General features: G+C 56.4%; 7 protein-coding genes across 7 annotated transcripts; 3 read left to right on the forward strand and 4 right to left on the reverse strand.

The window, feature by feature from the left end:
* Positions 1–401: 401 nt before the first annotated feature.
* CH63R_11134 (Glycosyltransferase family 20) lies at positions 402–3,493 on the reverse strand (the record flags this gene model as incomplete). The annotated part of the gene is made up of 4 exons (XM_018306108.1): positions 402–442; positions 495–1,164; positions 1,214–3,191; positions 3,471–3,493. The coding sequence occupies 4 exons, from the start codon at positions 3,491–3,493 to the stop codon at positions 402–404; spliced, it is 2,712 nt and encodes a 903-aa protein (XP_018152949.1).
* A 4,858-nt stretch (positions 3,494–8,351) lies between these two features.
* CH63R_11135 (uncharacterized protein) lies at positions 8,352–8,687 on the forward strand (the record flags this gene model as incomplete). Its single annotated transcript, XM_018306109.1, has 1 exon — positions 8,352–8,687. The coding sequence occupies one exon, from the start codon at positions 8,352–8,354 to the stop codon at positions 8,685–8,687; it is 336 nt and encodes a 111-aa protein (XP_018152950.1).
* A 3,863-nt stretch (positions 8,688–12,550) lies between these two features.
* On the reverse strand, positions 12,551–14,182 carry CH63R_11136 (WD domain-containing protein; the record flags this gene model as incomplete). Its single annotated transcript, XM_018306110.1, has 2 exons — positions 12,551–13,876; positions 13,958–14,182. The coding sequence occupies 2 exons, from the start codon at positions 14,180–14,182 to the stop codon at positions 12,551–12,553; spliced, it is 1,551 nt and encodes a 516-aa protein (XP_018152951.1).
* A 721-nt stretch (positions 14,183–14,903) lies between these two features.
* On the reverse strand, positions 14,904–16,345 carry CH63R_11137 (Peptidase family T4; the record flags this gene model as incomplete). The annotated part of the gene is made up of 2 exons (XM_018306111.1): positions 14,904–15,862; positions 15,919–16,345. The coding sequence occupies 2 exons, from the start codon at positions 16,343–16,345 to the stop codon at positions 14,904–14,906; spliced, it is 1,386 nt and encodes a 461-aa protein (XP_018152952.1).
* A 1,074-nt stretch (positions 16,346–17,419) lies between these two features.
* CH63R_11138 (DNA mismatch repair protein) lies at positions 17,420–20,126 on the forward strand (the record flags this gene model as incomplete). Its single annotated transcript, XM_018306112.1, has 8 exons — positions 17,420–17,656; positions 17,708–18,029; positions 18,080–18,120; positions 18,172–18,441; positions 18,489–18,576; positions 18,633–19,033; positions 19,082–19,356; positions 19,406–20,126. 8 exons carry the CDS (start codon positions 17,420–17,422, stop codon positions 20,124–20,126), a joined length of 2,355 nt encoding a protein of 784 aa, XP_018152953.1.
* A 698-nt stretch (positions 20,127–20,824) lies between these two features.
* CH63R_11139 (DNA mismatch repair protein) lies at positions 20,825–22,947 on the forward strand (the record flags this gene model as incomplete). The annotated part of the gene is made up of 6 exons (XM_018306113.1): positions 20,825–20,844; positions 20,898–21,024; positions 21,063–21,192; positions 21,247–21,780; positions 21,907–22,817; positions 22,870–22,947. 6 exons carry the CDS (start codon positions 20,825–20,827, stop codon positions 22,945–22,947), a joined length of 1,800 nt encoding a protein of 599 aa, XP_018152954.1.
* Positions 22,948–23,109: 162 nt separating this feature from the next.
* Positions 23,110–24,268, reverse strand: CH63R_11140 (Myo-inositol 2-dehydrogenase; the record flags this gene model as incomplete). The annotated part of the gene is made up of 2 exons (XM_018306114.1): positions 23,110–23,853; positions 23,939–24,268. The coding sequence occupies 2 exons, from the start codon at positions 24,266–24,268 to the stop codon at positions 23,110–23,112; spliced, it is 1,074 nt and encodes a 357-aa protein (XP_018152955.1).
* Between the last annotated feature and the right edge of the window lie 213 nt (positions 24,269–24,481).

Genomic DNA, 24,481 nt, shown 5'->3' on the forward strand with positions numbered 1-24,481 from the left:
GGGAAAAAAACATTAAGGAATATTCCTTTGAGCGAGGGTTGCCCCTCAATGCAAATGATGCGCGCCAATGCAAAGTCGTTGATTGTTCCTCCCTCCCATCCCAAAAAAACCCCGTGTTCATGATCCATCGTCCAGAAGTCCAGGATGGAAAAAAAGAAAAAGAAAAGGAAAAGGAAAAGGGCAAACGAAATGAAACGAAACCCTGGCTTCCTGTTTTATACGCCATCACACTCCATCACCCCGCCCTATGTATGCTAACCCAACTGTGGTATAATCTGCCTGGTGTTATGGCCAGGTCAACAGCCATCAAATATGTGCCCCGACGTCGACAACCAAAGGTTGGAGCGGGGCTCCGTTTGATATTGATCTCTGAAGAGCAACTTCAAGCTCATCGAGCGAGCTTACTGGGTTGTGGCGAGCTTCTGAAGAGCCAGCAACACACCTGTCTCATAATTAGCATCACAGCACAACTCGGAGGGCAGAACTCGGCTTACCGCTCACACCCTGTGTCAGAGTAAAACCGGCCTCGGTGTTGCGGCTGTGCAGGCTGACAGTCACGACATCTTCGACCACTTTGTCGCGACCGAGGGCGTTGGCCCACCTGAACACCTTCTCATCCTCGCGTCCGTCTCCCACAACCATGAGGAAGTCGACCGGGCTCTGGTGTTCCGCATCGGGCTCCATGTGGATGCGCAAGTCCTCAAAGATCTTTTCAGCGGCAGTGCTCTTGGTCCAGTCGATGGGCTCCACGACGATGGAGCCGTCGAGGGGGATGGCGTGGACACGCTGCTCCTCGCACGCGTCGTTGACATGGCTGGCGCAGTCCGAAGCCTGGCGGGCCGCAGACTCGTAGTCCTCGGCGCTCTTATAGTGGAATATCAGGCTGCAACGGCGCTCCTCGATCTCGGCGCCGGGCGTACGCTCGAGGTAGTAGGTCATGATCGATTTGACCGACTCCTTCCAGCTTGAGATCTGCTCCCTGTCGGCCATCTCTTGCCATGTGTTCTTGCCACAGTCTTTGAGGAAGCAGCCGTTCTCGGCAATGAGGCCAAGGTTCGGGACCCGACGGAACAGTCGGTCAAGCTCTTCGGGGCGACGACCGGACATGATGTAGACGGTGTTGCGCTCATCGAGCAACAGTTCATTGAGGACGTCCAAAGTGCGCTGTAACCATTAGAAATCATCAACACGACCATGCCATTTAACGACTTACCTGAGGGCTGACGGGAATGATCTGGTTCATCGGACCCCAGCTAACCAAGGTGCCCTCGTAGTCGAGAATAAACAACCGGCGGTCGCTGCGCTGGTATCTCGCGGCCAGGGTGTTGATGTTGAGGCGCGGGACAGAGGTCTGGTCGTGCTTGTGCTGCTCGTCGTACACGCGGTCCAGGCGCGATAAGAACTCGCTGAACCAGTGCGAGCCGGTGTGGTGCATAACAGCCGAGTACAGGGCGCGCCACCGGCGTTCTTTTTCTTCGTCTCCCATCTCGAGCGCCTTCTTGATGGCGTCGGCGCACTGGCGGTAGTCCCAGGGGTTGACTGCCAGCTCGTTGCCGCCAAAGAGCGACGACGTGCCGGTGAACTCGGACAGGATCAGCGAGCCGTGCTTCTTTTCGGAAAAGACCTCGCCGTCCTGGCAGAAGAGATACTCGTGCGACGTCAGGTTCATGCCCTCGCGCTGGCTCGTGATCATCAGGGCGTCGGCCATGGTCAGCAGAGCAAGGTACTGCGGGTAGTCGATATCCTGCTTGAGGTAGACGACAGGCTGGTAGGCCAGGTTCGCCCAGGAGGAGTTGACTCGGGTGACGATGTCGCTAACAGTCGCGTCCAAGTCGGACTTCTCGCTGCCGGAGAGGGCCACCTGGATGAGAACAATCTTGTCGCGCCACTCTGGGTTCTTGTTGAGGAACAACTCGTAAGACAGGAGCTTCTGGCGGACACCACGGACGTGGTCAAGCTTGTCGCGAGCGACAATGAGCTTCTTGCCGCGGTAGCGCTCCCTCATGATCTCGACCCACGTCTTGACGTCGTTGTCGCCACGGTGCTCGCTGAGGCTCACGGGGTCGATGCCGATGGGCAGGTTGACGACGTCGACGAAGCGGTCCTCGAGCTGGAGGCCGTCGGTGGTGGCCTCGACGTTGAGCAGCCTGCTGCAGGTCTGAAGGAAGTGGCGGGTGTACTCGTGGATCTGGAAGCCGATGAGGTTGGCGCCGAGCATACCCTCGAGGAGCTGCTTGCGCACAGCCAGGCATCGGAAGACCTCGGACGAGGGGAAGGCGACGTGCAGGAAGAAGCCGATCTTGGCGTCGGGCAGCTTCTTGCGAACCATGCCGGGGACGAGCAGCAGGTGGTAGTCGTGGACCCAGATGACGTCGCCGCGCTTCCAGTTCTTGACAATCTTGTCGGCGAAGGCCTGGTTGACGTTGACGTAGTACTTCCATGAGTGGTCCTCGAAGGCCTTGCTCTTGGGGTTGTCGGGGATCTGGTAGTGGAAGACGGGCCACAGGATCTGCTTGCAAAAGTGCGAGTAGTGGCCGTCAAAGTCCTTGTCCGAGGTGAAGACGGCGAGCATGTCGTGCTCGGTGGCTAGGCGGTCCTCGATGTCCTGCTTCTGCTGGGAGCCATCGATGGCGTCGGTGGGCATGCCAAGAGTGCCGACCCAGGTGTACTCGCCAAGCTTGCCGTCGCGGGCGGCGGCCTCGGCGGCATTACGCAGTCCGCCGTTGCCTTGGTCGGCATTCATAATGCGCCAGTTGGCGTGGGCGAAGACTCGGTCGTGGCTGTCGCTTCTAGCGAGAGGACGAGGCTGCGTGACGCCTTGGCGGCCCAACTCCCTGGCCTTCTCGAGGGTGCGGCTGTGCTCAGCGATGATGGCGGGCGGAGGCGAGCTCGCGCGCGACTTGGGCTGGGTTGCTCGAGCACCCCATTTGGGGGAGCCCTTGTCGATGGGGGCGCCAAGCTTGCGCTCCTCCTCAGGAAAGATGCGGAAGCCATCCTCGTTCGTGAAGGGGTCTTCGACGGCTACTTCTTCAGTCGGCGTGATCGGGGGCGTGATGTCGCGGATCGGGTTGAAGAGACTCGGCTGGCGATCGGCTTCGGGACGTTTGGGCTTGTCGGTTCTGGCGCGGCGCAAAGCATCTCCCCGTTGTGGGGTGCCGGGGAGGGCGAAGTGGACGGTTTTGGGGAGGAATCTGGAGTCGGTCAAGTTAGGATACTGGTTCGCGTCGCGAAGCGATCAATGAGTGGGCGGCATTCTCGTCTGCCGCGACACCCCCATGTGGGCGAGGCAGCTGATGGCAAAGCAAATTGTGCGCAGAGAGCGGGGTCATGCCCGAAGCTTCTTCTCCGTCGAGCATCGTATCGTGATGGAGGGGTAGGGCCCAACCAGGGCCAACCAGGGCCAGGGCCAGGGCCAAAGGAGGGGAATTTTCCCGGTGGAACAGGACAAGGGAGCAGAACCGAGAACTCACAATGATGCGATGAAGACAGTCATCTTGGGCGACTCGACTGCTGACTGCAGCTTTCTGGATTATTGTGCAGGAAGAGAAGGCAAACAAGGCGAAAGGGCCCACGGAGAAGTTGTTTGTCGAAGACAGCGAGGGCGAAGCGTAGAGGGTCGCAACTGTCGGAGAAGGATACGAAGGAGTCGGAGTTGGAGGTTTTGGTGAAGAAATGGGACGAGACAGGAGCTATGAGTAGCTTTCCGTAGCGCAAAACATGTGGGAGGAGGGAGTCGAAAGGTCGGAAGCCAAGGAAGAAAAAATAGGGTGGTTGAGCTTGGAGCTGCGGCCTCGTTCGGAATTGGGGAGGGATCGCCGGTTGCGAGACGAGAGGGAGATGGGTGGTGTTCGTTCGATAGTAGTTGTGCCGTGAATGGGATGGGATAGGACGGGATTGGATATAAAGGCAGGGATCCGGTAATCCTCTATCTCTCCTCTTGTGACTGTGCGATTGTATTGGGAAAAAAGAAGAACAGGAGGAGGAGGAGGTGGTGGTGGTGGTGGTAGAGGAGAAGGGAAATGGAGAGATGGAGATGGAGAGTGAGGCTTGTGGCGTGCAGCAGAGGCGAGCTGTGATTGGGTTTATGTTTGTCTCAAACACAGCCCAGAGAGTGAGGTCGGGCTGGGCAGTGAATTGAGAGTGGATGAGTGAATGAGCGAGAAAGTGAGAGTAAGAGTGAAAGTGGATTAGGCCAGGGTGAGATGAGAGTGTGTGTCTGGTCTCTCTATCTGTATGCGTACGTCGCCAAGGTGCTCCAGTTGCTAGGAGGTGTGTTGCCGGTGCTGATGATGTAGGTATGTATGTAGGTACCTATGAGCTGGGAGCTGCGCAAAAAAATGTTCCGTTAGCTTGAGCTTTCCCCCCCTGCTCCCCCCGAGAGTTCCTTGTCTGGGACAAGCCAGAGTCTGAGCCTTGCGTAATGATTTGCGAAAGAGGTCGGGCGCAGGCGCAGGTACATGCGTCAAGGGAAACAAAAACTTGTGAGATGAGAAAAAACGGTTGGACCACTGGGCGACCGACGCAGCTGCGAGGGATCGATCGGAGGGAAGGGAGTGAGTGAAGTAAGAGAAAAAGAGGGAGGGAGAGAGTTGTCTCCTCCTTTGAATTGTTCTTTTTTTCTGCAATGTTTTCTCGAGAATATTCCAAAGTGGATCTCTCCTCACTCTCACTGCGTCTTTCTCTCTCTCTCTCACACACACACACTCTCTGTGTGTTGTTTTTTTTTTTCCCGCTCGGGCGACGATAAGAGAGAGGGTGGGATGGGACGGGATGGGACGGGGATGATGGACCGCTAGCGCGAGTCTAAGTTGAGCCGGACAGTGAACGTGTGACGGGTCCTGTCTGTCACTGAGCGAAAAAGGCAATTTACCTACCAACGGGAGAACTGAGAGTCAGTGGTGGAGGGTGAGGCGATATTTGGGCAGATGAAGATTGGATGGGATTAGTGTGGAAATGCAATAGAATGTTCAAAATGCGACTTGCATCAATAGCAAGGGGAGGAAATAGAAGGTTCAACAACAGAACGAGATGAAAAAGAGAGAGACACATGAAGAAGAAGAAAAAACATCCAAAGGGGATGCTTTCACTGTGACGCCATTCGTGGGACAGAACGTTCCCCTAGGCCACAGCTCCCTCTCTCACTCTACCCCCCTCACCTCATCCACCTCACAGTGGTCACTCGCTGTCTCAGTCTCAATTCAACTGCGGGCTTCAAGGGTCACTCGAACCTCTCCAGGAAAGGAAAGGGAAGGAAAGAATCAAACAAAACGTATCCGCACCGCACACGGCACCCCCTGCGCAACGGCAAGGAACGTCACTGACGTAATGAGGGAACCCAGTTACGTACCTGAGAGGCGTCGCCGCGTCGATGAGGGAGCTAATGTAGTGTAGTGCCAGGCGTAGAACTGTGGACGTACTTTGTAGAGATGACGAGCTACTGCACGCCCGCTCAGAGAACGGAAGCGGAGAGAAGCACTGAGAGTCGATACGACTGCGACGGGACTGGACGCTGAACGCTGGACGCTGCCAGGTGCAAGCAAGGAGCTGGGCGGCGCCTTGACGGCGGGTTGAGGAGGCCGCCGCTAACACGATGCACTAGACTCCAGCAGTCTGATTCGACCGTTTAAACTCGTTCCCCTGCCTCCGGCCGGCCGTGTAGTTTGGTTGGATGGGATTGATTGCTCTCTTTTTTGTTGGCCTTTTTTCAAGGCTTGCTTTTGTTGGTTGATGTTGGGAACCCTATTCGACGTCTCCGGGAACAAGACAGGATGGATGAACTCAAGTCTCGATGGACGACGGCCAGTATTCCTGATTTGCTCTCGATATGTTTCGGATTGGGTCACCGGTTGGCTCCTCTTCGCTTTTTCGTCGTTTTTGTTATTTTTTCTGGGGGGTCTTGGTGTTGATGTCGTTTTGAGTTGGCGCCCGAAGCAGGGTGTAACCACGTTGCCGCACGCTCGACCGCTGTGGGACCGGGGGAAAGCTGCAGACCCGACAGAAGGTGACGGAACTGACCGGGGGGGTGGCGCAGAAACGAGCAGACGTCCGGGGGTTAAAGGAAGGGAAGATGATGGACGCGCGACGAGGATAGGCTGAGAGCTGGAGACGCCCCGTGCTGTTGGGCCGTGAGATGGAACCGAAGCGGAGGTTGAACAGTGGGTATTGAAGCTTCAGGAGGTTTTGGTCCGCCGACGAGAGAGACCGATGACCTCCGATCTCCAGGAGTCCAGGCAGTGGCCAGAGCAGTGATGGGTGGGAAAAACGCGTCAAACGCCCCGGGATAAATCAGGGAAGAGCCGGGAAGCCAAAGAGCTTGTGTGGGGAACAAGAGGACGTGGAACGGGAGGGAAATCGAAGATCGGGGATGGCATGAGACTTTTAACTAGCCAGAGAGGTCTGGTGTGTGATACTGCTCATAGGAGAAGCAGAAACCCAAAAAAGGGCAAAAGAAGGGGATGATGAGGAGGGACGAGGGGGGGGTGTGAAAGAGAACGAGGGCTCGGATGGAATGAGATGGAGGCAGGGCCGGGGCCCACTACCCAGGAAGAACTTGGAAGAGGGAGGAAGTAGGATGGATGGATGGACGATGGATGCATTTTCCCTATCGCTGCTGCATCTCATCTGTCTTGGTCTCTTGCTCGCTGCGTGATGGAACGGGGGGGCCGTGGGCGCGGTCAAGCAGAGCATAATCACTCACTCAAAACAAACCCTGGATGGCATGGCATGGTGTACTCCCCATGCGATGAGCTGTTCCTGGGGCTTCGCGAGGTGTCAAACTGAGCCCGAGGCCCAGCCTTTGCCGTCGTCTCGTCTCGTCTCGGACAAGCTCACGAGTAAGAAATGCGACGTCTCCCCGGCTCGGTGAGAGGTACCTTGATCGGTGCTACTGGGGAGGGAGTACCGCGGTGTTCTGGGCGAGTGCCGCCCTCACGACATGGTCTCGATGTATCCAAGTATATTGTATGTCCCCAAGACGTGATGAGTGTGTATCGCACTGAATCCTACCTCATGCGGGAAGAATTGGAAGAAGCCATCTCTTGTGGCGCTGTGCTGCCTCACTCTCGTTCCGACTCTCACTTTCACTCTCTCAAATTGGGGTTGCGACATGCAAAACGGGGATCCAAGGAGTACGTACAGAGTTCAATAGCTGTGCCACTGAGACTCGTTGGATTTTGGGCTGGCAGGGGGGTCGGGCCTGTCCATCTTCTGGCCAAGACAGCAACAACAACAACATTCACATGGATCCTTCTGGCTGGCTGGCTGGATGGATGGATGGTTGGATGGTTGGACTGATACCTGTAAAATGGATGGATGGATGGACGGGAACTCAAAACGCTTCCCGGCCAGATGCGGCCAAACGGGCTGATAGGCAAGTGAGTGAGTGGGTGGGTGCAAGAAAGACAAATGTGACTGAGGATGGACTGACAACATCTCGTGTCTCGATGGCCGACACCAGCCGCCGTGACTCTGTCCCTTTCACTGTCGCTCGCCGTCCTCTCACTCCAAACAGTCTATTTTCTCTCATTTGTGACCACAATTTCACTTCGGTCAAGCTTCTCAAGGTCATGGTGGTCGGACCAAGGCCCAGCCCTAGCACGCGAGTGGCTGGAACGGATGGCGCAAAGTCTACTACCTCGGACATACAGTCCAGTCCGTCCAGGCTTCTCATCACATATGAGAACAAAGTTGTTTGCATCCATATCGTTACCTCAACCCGTCCGCCTCGTTGGCCGTCCCCCTACCCAAAGGTCAAGTGAGCGCCGCCGATAGTGCAGCCAGCCCTCTTTCGACAGCGACCTGAACGATGAGTGACGCGTGTGCCACGCGCCGCAGGCCAACTACTGATCCGACCAGGACACAGAGCAAGCAACGCCTTTCCCAAAGTCTAACGACCCCATGGGTAAGGTAGGACAAGAATGGTCGGGAAGCATCGTGTCTTTGATGTCGAGGGGGGAAGAGGGGGGGGGGGGGCATCATGTGGCCCTCCTCCTCCTCCTCCTCCTCCTCCTCCTCCAACAGTCGTCTGTCATCGTCGTCCCGTCTTCTCTCGTTAACACCCCTCTTTTCCACCTTAACTCCTCTTTTCTCCCCTCCAAAGCGAAGGAATGGCTGGATGCCTCAACGAATGAAGGGAGGGGGGGAATGAGGAGGGGAGACGCAAACACAAACACTAACACTAAAGAACAACACCACCACTTTATCCTCTTCACTCGCCTGCGTCCTCCCGCTCAACGCCAATAAACCATCACAGCCACCACCATCATCAGCACAACCTCGCCTGTTGCCCGACGAGATTCGGCGCAAGCATCGAACACCCTTCCCAGGTACTCCAATGACTCGGTGATACCACCATGCCAGCTAGCATCACTTTCCTTCCTGTCAGATTGCCGCCGCCGCCTACCACGCAGAGACGCACTCATACCCCCCTCCCCGGGCCTGCGGCGCAGATGAACATCGACGCTGCATATGCACCTCATAGTATCCTGCCCAACCCTGCCCTTCCCTACCATCGACACAGCCTAGGCTCCCCGTGCCCAGAGCCCAGAGGCATCTGGTATCGCCTTACGATGAACACCCTCCCCAGGGGCCAGGGCACAGGAAACCAACAAGAAACCGTCCACTTGCGGCCTGTTGCGTGGCCCTGCCTCCTCTTCTGGACATTCGTCCGGACACGCCCGCCTCGCTGACGAACCCTCAAAATACCGTACGTAGCAACAACGACGAGGGCGACATGGACATCGCCCTTTCATTTTGTTTGCCGCTTGCCGCGCCTCTGCGTGACAACCTCCTGGGCAGTCTGTCATCGTCGGGGGCGTTCCATTACGTTTAACTTTTCTCCCTGTCGTTGCCGAAAGTCTTCGTCTCCACTCCGCTGCCCCAAAAGCTTCGAACAGCGCAAGCCCCCCTCGCCGGCATCTGAACATCAGCCATCAGCACATGGACTATTCGTGGCGATGCTGTTCCGAGAGCTTGTTTCTCGTCCGCGAGTACATCGTACAACGTTCCCAATTTCGGGCCTGTATCGTGTCGATCTCCCTAACAGCCTTTTCCGCATTACGCCAGCCGTTTCTAGTCTTTGCTGGCAGCATTCCCCTGGCAACCTTCGGCGTCGGGAGGGCCATCCGACGTGAAGGACACAGCAGGTCCTGCGTGTTGAGTGAAGCTTCTCCCTGGAGAGAGAGGTTGACCGAGCGCGCCCAAATCAACCTTCTCTCCCCAAACATTTCTCCCGCACACCCATGCCCATGGCCCAGGCATCCCTGGCAGATACGACGGCTCTGGCCCGGTCCATTTGGGCTCTCGGGAGATGCGGGCTCCTGTTCCACGTTTATTTTTATTTTTAATCCTCTTCTCTCGCTTTCTTCGGTGCCATTGCCGGAGACGAGAGCCCCAGTCTCTCGCGGTTCGTAAACGGGGGTCGAACCTCGATTTCGTTTCCATTCACAAGAGACGCCGATTCCATCATCCGGCTGTTTCGGCCCAGTTTTCCATCCACCTTCATCCACTTTGGACCGGCAGGGGTGGCTCGGCAGCGCCCAACAATACACAGTGGTTGACTTACAGACAGGACGCTGCACTGCTACACCACGCGGATACTTGTGGTGGATTGTGTTTGGAGGTTCGGGGGACGGAGGTGGTGAAGGGGAGCGGGGAAACCTCGCCCTTCGCCATCTGCCTTTTCGGCGTGTCAAGCGACTTGAGGCGAGGAAATTCCGCAAGACTAGACATCAACACCCCTTTTTGACTGCTCCCGCCCACCGCGAGGTCTCGTCTCTATTCTTCACTACGCAGTAGAAGCATGTGCTTCCTGCATGTGTCTCGAAATGGGACACTCACCACCACCACCACCACCACCACCACCACATGTCCTTGCGACACAAATTCGCCCTCCTCCAACCCCGCCGAGGGGGTGAGGGGCTGACATCGACCAAAGGAGACTGGATGAGGGGACCGAATCACAGCTTGGACGCGTGTTGCCAAACTCTGGGCTGCTGGGCGGCCTGGGGATTCACGTCGTTACTTGGCCTGGAGGCCTCGGGTGAAAGTGAAAGTGAAATCGAGGGGTCTCGCCTTGGCCCCTTGAGCCTTGAGAGCCCCCCATCGCGCCCCCCTCCACTGATAGTTCTTCAGCGGAACAGTCACTCTCCGACGCCTCACCGGTACGTTGGACGGCGGCAATGGTGGTGAGCTGCCGCACGGCTGGCCTGGAGTTCTCGGCCTCCGCAGGTGCTGCTGCATCGACGATCGACGTGATGAGAGGCCGGCCGATCTGCAAGTGCCGCTGCGAGGATCATCAAATGAACAAAGATATCACCAAATTGGCCCTCTTAATGTTTCTTGTTGGGCCGCCATCGCGGCTGCAGAACATCGTCGCCCGTGTGGGAAATGCCTCATTTGATTCCCGCCCACCAACACACCCTCCGCCTGCCCCCAGTTGCAATGGCGCATCTCTCCCATGGCCGTCGCGGCCCAATCAACCCCGTGAGACGGATTTGGCCTCGCAACTCTGACATATCACTCATCCCTCCAGTCAGAGCTTTCACATCAGCCCCGTGTCACGGACGGACAAGCTCACAGCCAGACAAACAGAGGACAGACAGATATACAGACCCGGTTGATATGTCACTCCCCCGTCCCATGTCGCCTCTCTCCTCCCCGCACACGACATAACCCCGGGTCTGGCACACCCTCTTCTCCAACTGGCCCCAGCCGCACTTCACGTACTGTATGTACACTGATACCTCTTGGTTCACGGTCTTCTCTCTTCAGGCCGTCTGTAAACCTACTCCCCGCCGTTCCTCTGCCGTCGACAAGCGCGAACAGCACGCGCGCCCGAAAACGCCCGATGGTGCAGTGGACTCTCCCAGCTATCGCGACGTCCATAGGCTAAATGCCTGTCAGACCGGGGGTGGGGGGGGAGGAGGATGGCAAAGGAGGCATGCGTTTCTTCAGATACGCAAGAGCGTCAGAAACTAGCCGATGCGTCAACCAAGGCGCAGCTAGCGGAAAAGCAGCTACACAACCACTGTGTGATGGTCGATGGCAAAGGTATGCAGCTGTAGCTCTCGCCCGGCCTTATTCCCTACTATGCCCCCCCGGACCGCTCGCTGGCTGCAAACCAGCCGCTTTTGCATGTGGCCCGCCTACTCACCTCACTTGGAGATTCCGGGGGAAAAAGAATCATCATTTCTGACAGAAAATGCCCTCCAAACCCGCTCGCGATACACCTCTCCCTGTCCGTTTGGTCAACCGCCCCCCTCCTCCCGCTCCTCCTCCCCGTCTTACATTCTGGGCCAAAGAGCTTATCCTGGCATCCGATCACAATCACATTTTGCTCTACTTCACTCGAGGGTTTCGGTCGATAAATTCTCTCAGCGTCGTCAACGCCCGGCCTTTCGGCCCAGGCAGCCCAGATGCTCGGCTTGACTCCCGTGGACGGTGAATGCCCAACTAGGGGCGGCCCGGCCCCATGGTTCCGCCACAGGACTGATAGTGTAATGCGACGCACAATGCCCGTCGCATTCACGGGATTCCCAGCCCCGAAGTCGAACGAACCCCCCCCCCCTAACCCCTCCATGCGGAAAGACGCCGGAGTGAATGTGAGTTGTGGGGGGAGATTGACGGGGGAGGGGGACTTGCTTGGTGGAATTGTTCGGGTTTGACGGACTTCGCGCCAAGAATCCGCTGCAGAAAGACGTGCAGGGCTGCCTCCCCCCCTCCCCCTCCCCCCTTCAACCGACGCCCTTCTCAGCCTCTCTGGCCCGGCGGAGAGCATGCTTTCTGATTCGTTGGCCCCCCGGGGCCGATGAGCACGACATTGCTCTTGTGCTTCCTGGCCCCATGATCTCGTCGACGATGCGGCTGGGAATATGTGTCAGAGGGAAGGTGAGAGCATGGCTTGCCCTTGCGCTGCAAGTCGACGACTTCTGTCAGACGGTCAGAGGTACATGTCAATGCCGGCTCGGGCCTAATTACGTCCTGGTGCTCTCCCGTCCGCGCCATTGCAAGTCTGTCACGACTGTCCACCGTTGGCTCATTCCGACTATGACGGCAGCATAGAGGCAACGACGTGCGTCTACCAGATATACCGATTCCAAGGGGATCATCACTACGCGGAGTTCCAGACCATTACGGTATAGTCTGGAATGCAAAACACTGGATACACGTGCCAGCTGTCTCTTACCGCATCACATGTTCATGCCGCGGGGCCCTAGATACGCAACGCCACCGTTGGTCCGGGGTGGGCCGGAGTCAAAGGCCGGTCCGGTCTCTGCCGGGCCGATGGCGGTTGGTCGCCTCTTGTTACAGATGTGCTCAGGGCGCATGCGAGACCAAGCGAGTGATAACTCTCTCTTGTGCAGCAGGATTTGTGCGAGACTGGCCGTCGACTTCCAAACATAAACACGCCCTAGACATCACATGGAGCCGCCCCGGACATTGCTACCTCTAATCTTGGGAGGAAACGGGGGGGTATATTCTCTTTTTATGTATCCGTAATCTAGATGCCGAAAACCCATCATGACCGCACCGCTACACGCGCCCACCGCCCTCAGTGACACCACAAGCGGACAGCCTTGTCCTTGCCGCCGCTTCCCACGCGCTGGCCGTCCCTCGGGCTCCAGTCGACGGCGTACACCTCGTCCTGGTGGCCCGGGAGGTCGACCTGCAGCTTGCACGTCGCCATGGACCACACCTTGAGCGTCGTGTCCTTGGACGCCGTCACGAGCAGCCGCGAGTCGGCCGAGAAGGCGCACTGGTACACGGGCGCGACGTGCCCGCGCAGCGTGTTGATGAACTTGCCGTCGCGCGCGCTCCAGATCTTGGTGTGGTTGTCCCACCCGGCGCTGGCGATGAGAGTGCCGTCGGGCGAGAAGGTGACGTGGTTCACCTGCTTCTGGTGGCCCAGCATCCGCGCCACGGGCTTGGTGCCCTGCGACGGGTCCCAGAGGTACATTGTGAAGTCGTCGCTGGCCGACACGAGGCGCTCCGCGACCTTGCCCTGGAGCTTGGCGGCCTTCTCGAAGCGCTCCTTGGCCTTGGCGCGCCGCGCCTCCTCCGTGTCCGGGGTGGGCGTGTGGTCGAAGAAGCCCGTCCGGAGGGCGAACTCGGTCGACAGCGCGAGGTGGTTGACCCAGTGGGCGTGCGACGACAGGGTGTGCACGAGGGTGCCCTTGACGGCATCCCAGACCTTGACCGTCTTGTCGTGGCTGGCCGTGTAGACGAGGCCGGTGCCGCCCCATTTCACGCAGCTGACGCTGCTCTTGTGGCCCGAGAGGACGTGCTCTGTCCTGCCCGTGTTGACGACCCAGATGCGCACCGTCGCGTCCTTGCTGGCGCTGGCGAGGCGAGGCGTGTCGTCGCGCCAGAGGTGGTAGGGCTCCCAGGCGATGTTGGTGACCCATTTGGCGTGGCCCGTCAGGGGTTGGCCGACGGCGACGCCTTTGTCCGGGTCCCAGAGGCGCACCGTCTTGTCCATGCTCCCCGTGGCAAGACGGCGGCCGTCGGCCGACCAGGCGACGCAGAGGACCCACCCGGCGTGGCCGGCGAGGGTGAACTTGGGCGTGCCCGTCTCAGTGTCCCATATCCTGGCCGTCTTGTCACCGCCGCCCGTAGCTAACCTCTTGCTCGTCTCGGGGGAGAACTGGGCCGATAGGATGGCCTCGCCGTGGCCGGGGATGCGGTGGGCCATGCGCGTGACGGCCTGCACCTTGAACACGGCCTGGGGCTCGGCGCTGAGGGTGACGGTCGTCTCGAAGGGGTTCGCGACGCCATGGCTGCGGAGGAGCTCGAGGAGATTCGTGGGGTATTGGTCGACAATGATGTCCGTGTCGGGGATGTGGATTCGGAACTTGTATGGGAGGAACTCTTCCCTGTCCTGTTGGGTTTTCGGTACGTGTCAGATGAGGATAACGGCGATGGACCGGGAGGGGGGGGATAGTGAGAACGGGCGACTTACCTTGCCCTGCAGGGTGTTAAGGAGCAGCGTGAGGTTCTTCTCAGAGGCGTCGGCGAGGGGCACTTCGATCACCTCGGCCAGCTGCTGTCCTTCGCCGTCGACGAAGCGGGCCTTGAACGAGCCCTCGAGACCGGGCGCAACGGCGGTAACATCTTGTTGCGTCTGGGTCTTGGCGAGGGTCTCGCGCTTTTGGCGCTTCGACGGCGGGGGTAATACCGTCGACATTCCGTTGTGGTTTGTGTTGTGTTGATTGAGTTGTGTGTTTGTAGACCGCCTTGGGGGAGGGGTCGGTCGTCCAACACTTACTTGGTGATGGAAATCTTTCGCAGAAAACGGCGATGCGGGATGGTGGGGCGGAAATTTTGAAAAAAAGAACGGGACGCCGCCGGTGGGTCCAGTCCCAGTACTACCTAGGTAGTCTCAGGCGACCATCGGCCAAAACTTGCCCGTGGCTGCGACGGTTTTCAGCGCTCGCCCCCACTGTCTAAGAAAAGAATAGTGGGAAATGTCACCGCTAAACAGGGCCGGGTGGGGGTCAAGGGGAGTCTCTGTTAGTTCGAAGGCAAGTTGATAAGATAAGATACAGAGATTCCCCTCCACCGTTCAACCCCTTTCAAGTATCCCCTCCAATGGTTCAGATGAAGATAAACTCCGAGAGCAAGCCATCCTTGTAGCTCCCTCTTCCTCCCGGAAAGCTGCTTTTGCAGCAAGAAGAAAATAAATAACAGAAAAGGAAAAAAGAAATTGTGTCCGTTCAGCCTGTTGCGCTGATGTGATGTCCTAATAAACGCCATCGCCCAAGTCCTCCGTCCATCCGTCCATCCGGCCGTCCGTCCATCTGGTATAATTCAAGGGCCCCCGCTCGTGTTACACACGGAACCCCCTCTTCCTTCTCTTTCTCAAGTCCACAGCCACTGTTCTTAGTCCATCACAACCCAACGCAATACTACCTCGTCATGTGAAGACTGGCATCGAGGCTCTGGTCCATGGCTGTTTTCTTGGGCCGGCCGCGCCGCTTCGGCCCCGTCGCCGGTGATCCTCCAGCTGCCCCTTGTGGAACAGTACTGTTGGCGGGCGCGGCCGCATAGTGCCGGAATACGGCGGCATTGGGCGGCGCAGACTGCATGTTGGATTGTATGCCGAACTGGGGAACGGGAATGGGCGTCTGCTGAACGCCATTTTGCTGAAACGCATTGCTCATTTGCTGCCCGCGCATCTGCATCGTCCTCTGGTTCCTTTCCTCCATCTCGGCTTGCCGGTCTCTATACTGCGCGTGCTCGTCGTGTCCGCTCTGCTCGAACGAATGTTTCGGCATCCCCGCCATGCCGTCCCGAGACATCTGGCTCATCTGCTGCTGGACGTGGCTATGGTTGTGGTTGTGGCCATGATTATGGTTTTGTATTTGTGGTTGTTGGTGCTGTTGACGGTGCGGGTGTTGCTGGTGTTGTTGATGTTGAACTTGCTGGTGCTGGAGCTGATGCTGTTGTTGTTGAGGCATCGTTTGCTGCTGCGGCGCCGGCTGCGCCGGCTGTGTCGGCTGCGGTTGCGGTTGTGATGGATGCTGTTGCTGTTGCTGTTGCTGTGGTGGTTGCTGCTGCTGCGATTGCTGAACGCTTTGCGACTTGCGTCGGTTCTGCTCAACCTCTTGATGTTTTTTCTCCTGTCTGGCTTGCCTTTCTTGCCGTTGCATGTCTTCGTTTTCGACAGCGTATATGGCGGCGATGCGCAGTTGCATCTGTGCGAGTGTAGCCAGGCGCTCTGGCTTCGCCATCTTCCGATATTCCGTCTTGAAGTTGTGGAATGTGTCTCCGGTAAGGCGCATCGTGCTGGGAGTGACACCGACGACGGCAAGAAGAGCGGCTGTTGTGGGATCCGGAGTCGGGCCTGTACTCTGTGCCTCGGGTACTGTTCATGTTAGTATCTGAGGACAGCATGGCAGACGAACTTGATGGGAAACACACCAGCTGGCGTATCCTGGACAATGTCGGCGTCTCCCTCAGCATCGGCATCTTCCTCGTCGGTCGGCGGATCGGGCGTTCGGGCCTCATGGTTGTGTTCGCTGCAAATGATTGTCAAGATCCATTTGCCCAGTGTCTTGCGATTGACGGCTTTGGCCTTCCAAGGACAGTTCGTCTTCTTGGTCGACGTCTTGAGCTGCGTCGCGGTGCATTTGTACGGCTGTCCACCTCGGTCACAAACGAGATCGCATCGGACCACCTCGCTGCCCTTCTCGTAAGTGCCACCGACCTTGTTGCGATGGGTGCGCGACTTGACGACCTTGTATCCGTCCTTTTGCATACGCGACTTGAGCGCGGCGAAGAGCTCGTCGAAGGAGGCGTACTCCTCGGTGCCGTCGTTGCGGTCGCGAGCGCCCAGGATTCCGAACATGTTGGCGACGAGCAGCGGCGACTCGAAACCAGTGTCGCGATGGCTTCAACTCGTGCTCCGCGCTCGATTTCGTCGAGATGGGGGGTTCGACTCGTCGTGTCGCGGCGCGACGCGGTTCAACTTCACAGAGCTGTGTGGATTGCTGGAACGGCCTGTAGCAAACTCTTCCCGGCGTGTGTGTTGGGGCCGTGGGGATGACGAGATGACTCCACCCCCCTCAACATGACATTGCATTGGTGGCTGGAGCGCTGGTCAGGTACGTACTGAGATACTGTCCGTGCATCTGTGGCTTGTGCGTGTGGCTCCACTCCTAGGCCATGTTGTGACAACCCCGATTTGTCCGTGTAAGTCGGGCAGGAGATGCTGGTTCGTGACTACCGGGTCTGGTCTGTGGTGATTTTTGATCCTCCTATTTCCAACTAACTACCTATAGCCGGCTTCATCGAAATTATTCTACATGCCGCAAGGTTCGTTGTGCAGGTAAGCCGAGTCTCTCTTCTTAACCATCGGATGCCTTCACTTCATGCTGACGGATGACAGTTGTGGAACACATGAGCCGGTCCAGCGACAATGGATGCCGGACACAGGCAAGTCCCAAGGGACTTGAGAGAATCTAAGGAGATTTCCTTTTCTATCTCGTCACAAACACCATCGCTATATGGAGCGGCTTCTTCTCCTTACTTCTCCCAGGCCACCCCGGGTCCGCGAGGAGACCGCTTCTCAATCAGCCAGAAAAGAGACGCATCTTTCGGTCAAACACCAACACCATCCTCTTCAAGGCTACCCGTCCCCGGTGCAGATTACAGCTCAAGCTACGAATACTATGGCGAACCCAGTCAGACGGCGAGCCGATCGCTCGTGACTCGGCCTAGCACTTCCTACACAGGTCGCACCTCTCGAACCCCCTTCCTACCCCGAAGCGAGAAACACACCATCGTGTGTGCACTGAACGAAGGTCGCGGAATCACGCCCACAGTTGGTGCTGCGTTCTTCAACGTAGATACCGGCGAGGCCATTCTCAGTCAAATTTCCGACAACAGGTTTTTCGTTCGAACTTTGCACAAGCTTCAAATCATGGAGCCGTCACATCTCCTAATCGTCAGTTCCTGCTGTCCTCCAAATCCAAAGTCTAGACTCTACAGCCACATCGAAGAGCATATGCCAGATACGAAAATTATCCCTTTCGACAGGAGGCACTGGTCTGAAGTCGAAGGACTCGACCATATCCAGACCCTCGCCTTCCGAGAGGACGCAGAGGCCGTCAAAGTGGCTGTCGAAGGAAGCTTCTTCGCCACATGTTCTTTTTCTGCGGTAAGTTGTTGTTTGCCTAAATCTTTCTGCTGGCTCATGACTGGTCTCAAGGCGGTGGAGTTTCTGGAAGTAGAGTTTTCCCTACGCATCATCCCCAACTCCCTTCGAGTGCGGTACCAGCCATCCGAGGACACCATGATGATCGACGTTTCCGCGATTATTTCACTCGAGATCCTGCAGAACCTACGTGCTTCAAAGTCCAAAGATTCCCTGTTCGGTATCCTCAAGCACACGAGGACGCCAATGGGCAGCCGAGTCCTGCGTAGCAACCTCCTTCAGCCATCGACCCTCAAGGATTCATACCTCGAGCCACGCTACGATGCGTTGGACGAGCTTCTTTCGAATCATGAGATGTTTTTAGGTGTTCGGGAAGGTCAGAAGACTTGTAAACTGTATATTTCGCTCGCTTCTAACTGTGCAAAGCGCTCAAGTCCATCCCAGACATCGAAAGTGTGCTAACTCAGGTACGTGAATACTCGACGGCTTCCTCCACGAGACCCAGCTAACAACATCAGCTCGTAATTATACCAAACAAGCCATCCGTAGAGGCATCCGAGAGAGCTATAAACCATGTTCTCATGGTCAAAACATTTCTGGACGCCGTACCTTTTCTCTATCAGACACTAGAGCCAGCCACGAGCCCCCTTCTGATCAAAATAAGAGATCTCTGTCGACCTGGACTCACAGAAACAGTCAAAAATCTCATTTACCAGGACATTATTGAAGATGTCACATATGTGAAGTCTGCCCTCGACCTCCGAAACCAGAGAACCTTTGCAGTGAAGGTGGGTAGCTACTCTCACATTGGTGAACGTTTCGACTAATCTGTTAGTCTGGGGTCAATGGTCTTCTCGATGTCGCCCGGCAGGCTTATAAAGAAAACACGAACGACGTGCACAGCCATGTGGAGGAGCTAAGCAGTAAGTCCCTTTTCTCTGGAACCTTTGACCTCTTTCTAACGAACTTCTGTTTGCAGAGGAATACGGCATCGAAGCCGACCTCCGGTATGACACGAGCCGTAAGTATTGGATACGGCTACGGGCTGTGGACTTTGAGGATCGGCAAATACCTCCGGTGCTTGTCAATCAGACACGAAAGGGCCCCCACATCGAATGCTTGACTATGCGACTCAAGAAACTCAACCAGAGGATCACCGATTCTGTCGCTGAAGTGGTAATGCTGAGCGACAAAGTGATCCAGGACCTCATTGACAGTGTTCGGACCCAGTTGCAGCCACTATATCGCGTCTGTGACAGCATCGCTCTCCTCGACATGATTGCGTCATTCGCGCACGCAAGTTCCATCCACGACTGGAAGAGACCTGAAATATCAGAAACTCTGGCCCTCAAATCTGCCAGACATCCAATTCTGGACAAGGTTTGATCATCTATTAGCTGACTCGGCCCTCGTCTGACAGGAGACCAGAGTTCAAGAAGCCCATTCGTCCCCAACGATTATTACGCCACCGAAGAATATCGCTTCCACGTTGTCACCGGATGCAACATGAGTGGGAAAACCACGTACATCAGAAGCATTGCCCTGCTCCAGATCATGGCTCAGGTTGGTTGTTTCGTGCCAGTCGAGTTTGCCAGTTTCCCGGTCGTCCACAACATCTTTGCACGGGTCACGACAGACGATCACATTGAGACCAACATGTCGACGTTTTCCCTGGAAATGCGGGAGATGGCATTCATTCTTAGGTTCGTTTTCGTCTAAGAAACATACGGAATTTTTGCTGATGGTTGTCAGCAATGTCACCGACAGAAGTATCGTCATCATCGATGAGCTTGGTCGAGGCACGAGCACCCGGGATGGGCTTGCTATTTCAATTGCCATGGCTGAAGCCCTTATCCAAAGTCGCTCACTCGTGTGGTTCGCGACACACTTCACAGAACTGGGTAACGGAACTCCAACTCCTAACTGGTGGGTTTCGCCCAGAACTGACATCAAGCCAGCTGATATTCTTGCCGATCGTCCCGAAGTGCTGAATCTCCACCTCGTCACACAGGTTTCGACAACGGCTGACGACGTACCCAAAATGACGATGCTCTACAAAGTAGAGTCTGGCAAGAACAAGGAGCTTTTGTACGGTATTTCGCTTGCAAAAGCCATGGGTTTCCCGAAAAGGTTTCTCGAGGTGGCGGAACAAGTCGCCGTTTCGTTACGACAGAAGAGAGAACGAAACAAGCAGGGGTCTGAAGCAAGGAAGATGCTCAACCGGCGCAAACTTATACTCAACCTCCACGGGCAGCTGAGGCAAGCCAGTGATTCCGAGTTGGACGAGGATTCGTTGAGAAGCTACCTCATCCGGCTCCGAGAGGAATTCATCTTGCGAATGGAAGCTATCGAGAATGGAGGTAGCGGAGAAGAGATCGGTGGCAGTGAGGCTAGGCCAGATGACGAGGACGGTATGTTTGACGATGACGACGTATTTGATGCCGTTGACTTCGAGTCTTTGTCGAGCAGTTAGTATGCTGGAAGCGTGCTTGAGAAACATTTGCTGTGGTATTGCTGAACCATGATATGACAAGATGGGGGCTACGGCTGTAAACATCCAGGAGACGAAATGTGTGTACTTTTCCAAGGAGTTATCAATATGAATTTTATGATAGAAATGCTCTCCGGACGAATTTTTGAGCGCTGCCTGGGCATTTCTCGTACTCGAGTGCTAAGGATGAAAGGGAGGCCGTTTGCATACCAACATCCCCTACACACAGCTTCTTCAGACCTTTTGTCCAAACAAACAGAAGAAAAAGTCGCTTCCAGGTGAACGCCCTGTGAGACCACCGGGTCAAGACTGCTGAAGCCTTTGGCGGTAAAAAGTCCGACTCCCTGTCTCCAATGAGTGGGAATTTGGAAGGAAGTGGCCGGTGACAGGCGCTCCTCCTTCGCTTTCTTTGCTCAGATTTCCACAGTAAGGAGGTACTGACTTGCTCCTGCCTCTGCTCGGCTCTCTGCCGCCTCTGTCCGCTCATTGTTAGTCTTGAGCCCTCTTTCCACTTCCAACACCCCGAGCCGACCAAGAACTTTCGACCACTATTTTCAAATTCCTTTTCCGACCCCGTCCAAGAGCTGTCAAAGTTCTCTTTCCTCCTTGCTTTTTCGCGCTAGACACTACTCACCGAACCCTACCGAAACACGCCGCAGGCCCCGCGATCCGACATCAATATGGACTCCAATCTACTCTCGTCAGTACACTTCCCCCTCTTAGATTTTGGTTCGTTAACTGACTTTACCACAGCCTTTGGGAGTCCCAAAAAGACGCGGACATACTACTCACGGCGGGCACAAACCAGTGGCGCCTTCATGAAAGGGTCATTCGTGGCAAAAGCCGTCTCATCGACCGCATCATCGACACTGCCGACGCGGTAAGGCCGCGCATGCTTCTCGTTCTATGCGCCTTTAGACAATAATGGGTGTAGAGCAAGCTGACAGAAAGAGCGAACAGCAAGAGGGCATCCGGAAGATCGTCCTGAAGGAGCACATCTTCAGTCTCTCGGCACTTGGAGTAACTTTAAAATTTCTCTATGTTGGAGGTAAGTTTGGATTCAATCATGTCTGTCACGAGACCTTTCGCTAATTGAAAACAGACAGTGCTCTGATCAAAGAAAATGAGATCTTCGAGCTACTTTCGGTCTTCCAAACGGCGGCTGCGCTCACGATACCATCACTCCAACAACTCGTCGCCCCTCAGATCGGCAGCCTTTTCAGCAACATCCTTGAGAGCCGCATGGATCTTCTGGACGATTTCATGATTGCAGCCGATGTCATTGCCAGCGAACAGGCAGAGTCATGGACAATCCTGCGCCAAGAACTCCAGAAAGTCATTGGTCCTCATCTAGGAATGCTTTTCTCTCAGCAAGAGTTCGTGGACCTCGCGAAGAGCCATGGAAGCTTTTGCTTTGAGACCCTATCTACTGCAGTGGAACAGATCAAGGCCTCTGAGAGGCACGCCGAGGCATTCTTTGATGCAGCCAAAGCGAAATCCTCGTTGCCTTCACCTGCCGAGACGAACATTTCCACCAAGTCTGGATCCTTGATAGAGACTGCAGTGGGACCCCTGAAAGTCGCCGCTAGGCCCGTTACCGCAGTCATCTTTGGTTCCCCATCGATTGATAACAAGCGTGAGTTCCTCCTCATCATTGCATTCTCTACATCGCTCGGGACTCTCTTGCAGTGGGCGATGGACGGAGTTCTTTCAGCTTGACGAGCCATAGGTACTGGGAAATGAGCTGACTCTTTGTCGTTAGAATCCGGAAACTCGGAGTTGCCGAAGTTCGAGGGCAAAGTAGAGAATCACGGCAGCCGACATCTCTCCCAAATCCGTGACCCAAGCTGCCCACTGGTCCATTCAGGGCCGTCAAAGGAGCCTCAGATGCGCGAGTCCCTCTCTTCCATCAGCGACGTTGTTTCCAACTCAGATGCTTCAATCAAGTGGGAGTCTTGCAGCGAGGGTGACAGTGGTTCACCCCCGAGTGGAGAGAAGTTACAAACTGGTGGTGTGTCGGCCTCGCCCACGCAGCAAACAAGCACCTCAGTCACTCCGACCAGTCAAAGATGCAAAGATGAGGAGACGCCCAGTGTTTCTGGCGTTGCTGAGCGAACCAGAACGGAAGATGAATTGAGTGGAAGCAGCATCTCTCAAAGAGAGCAAACTACCGCTCCGAGCCTCTCTGAGCGTCGTGTTCCTCCAGTGTTCTACTTCACTGGCACTAAAAAGTCTGAGCAGCCCAGGGTCGCAAATATCGAGCGCCCTGCCGCCAGCCTTGCGTCTGAGGATGCCCCTGCTCCAAGTTCAGCTCGAAATGGGCCAAATCGAAGCATCGCGCCTCGCAACACTGCTGTAAGGAACGGACCTTCTTCTCTTGACCCTCGTACCGCCAAGCAGGTCAAGAAAGGAAAACTTGTAGTCGATTCTACCAGTAAGTCTCCCGAGCCGTTTTGCTTTTGGTGGTGGGTATTCTTTGTTGCTCCTGTTGCTCCTGTAGCCCCTATTCACCCCTGTCTTCTCGGCCTCCTCGGAACCACTTTCTACAGCACACTAACCCGCATGTTACAGACAACCGCCGCTCTTCCTTGCATCCTGTCAATCTTAGTGGACCCAACATCGAGTGCAATCCGTCTTGAGGAGAAAGAAGAAAGAACGGCGGTGGCGATTCGGGTATGGCGTCGAGACAGGCTACTTGACATTACTACTTGCTTCTGTCCGCTAGCCAGGAGAGATGGGTTGTATTGCTACCTTTGACGATGCGACGGACCTACGTTGTGGCGGATTCGGATGGCGAGAATGAAAGAAGCGATTATTTCCGGGCAAGATGAAGTGCGTGCGGTTGGCCTAAATAGTGCCTGGGAGAGGGTAGACATGGCCAAAAGTCAGACAGGAAGCTCATTCACTGTCAAAGCACTCGTGAGATAAGCCAATGATGTCACGAGTAAATTGAGATAGTTACAGGCTACAACTGAGCCCTTTCTGTCCGGTTTCCGTCTTTGTCAAACCAAATCTTGGAGCCGCTAACCATGGACTCTTGGAGGGCGGCGCCGATCTTGACGGCCGAGACGGCCGATGTCAACTTGATGGGCACCGGCTTGTCCTCCAAGACGCTCTCTGTGAACTCGATCGCCTCTGTCGTGAAGGCGGCCTTGAAGCGGTCCCAATACGTCTGCGGCAGCTCCTGGCGGATGCCCCCCGGCTGGTAGATGCGAACGTGGTTCTCGGCTGGCAGGATGTTGACAGTCAACTTGCCCTCGGTTCCGATGATCTCTGTCGAGTCCTCCTGGCCGGCGGCCATCATGCGCGAGGCATACAGATAGGCGATGCGCCCGTCGTAGAACTCGACGGTGCCGACGGCGTTGTCGCGGTCGTTGTGCTTCTGCAAGTCCGGCTCAACGGCGGTGATGCCGACGGCGTGGACGGACCTGACCTTGCTCTTCTCCTCGTCGAAGAACCAGAGGGCGAGGTCGATGTCGTGGATGCTGCAGTCGACGAAGATGCCGCCGGAGAACTGGGCGTAGGCGACGAAGAAGCCCGAGGGGTCGAGTACGTCGCACGTCTGGCTGCGCAGGACGGCGGGGCGTCCGATGAGGCCCTGCTGCATCTTGGCGTGGGCGTCACGGTACGAGGCGTCGAAGCGGCGGGAGAAGCCGCACATGACCTTGAGGTCGGGGCGTTTAGAGGCAGCGTCGACTACGGTTTGTGACTGTTTTCACGGGGGACGGTCAGCTAGCTGCAGGGAAAGGGGGAAGATTTTGAGGACAGAGAGAGAGCGAGAGCGAGAGACTCACAATTTCGACCGTTGTGCCCAGCGGCTTCTCGCAGAGGACGTGTTTCCCCTTCTCAATGGCCTCGATGGCCTGCTCAGCGTGTACCGACGTCGCAGAGGCGACGCAGACGGCCTCGAGCCCGTCGTGGGCGAGCATGTCGTCGTAGGACGCGTAGACGGCGACGCCGTGGGGGGCGAGGTTCTCGGCGGCCCATTGGCGCTCGGCGGCGTCCGGAGAGCTGACGGCGACGAGGGACGCGCGCGGGACGTTCTGGTGGAAGTTGAGGGCGTGGCGCTTGCCCATGCGGCCGAGGCCGGCGACGCCTACTTGGAGCTTTCTTGGTGTCGTCATTTCGAGATTCCGGTGTGGTCTGGTCTGCCGGGAGAAGAGCCTCGGCGTGGGAGGGGGGAGGTGTCCGGAGAGATGCGCCGGAGGTCAATGTATTGGGAGCTTTTCGGACAAGAACCGGGAGGCTAGGGGTATCGTATAACGGCGGGAGGTGGACTTGACAAGAGACGAAAGGAGTTACACGTCGTAAGCGTATATGGACATGGCCCGAGATTC

This window comes from Colletotrichum higginsianum, chromosome 8, assembly GCF_001672515.1.
Source record: "Colletotrichum higginsianum IMI 349063 chromosome 8, whole genome shotgun sequence".
Classification (NCBI taxonomy): Eukaryota; Fungi; Ascomycota; class Sordariomycetes; order Glomerellales; family Glomerellaceae; genus Colletotrichum; species Colletotrichum higginsianum.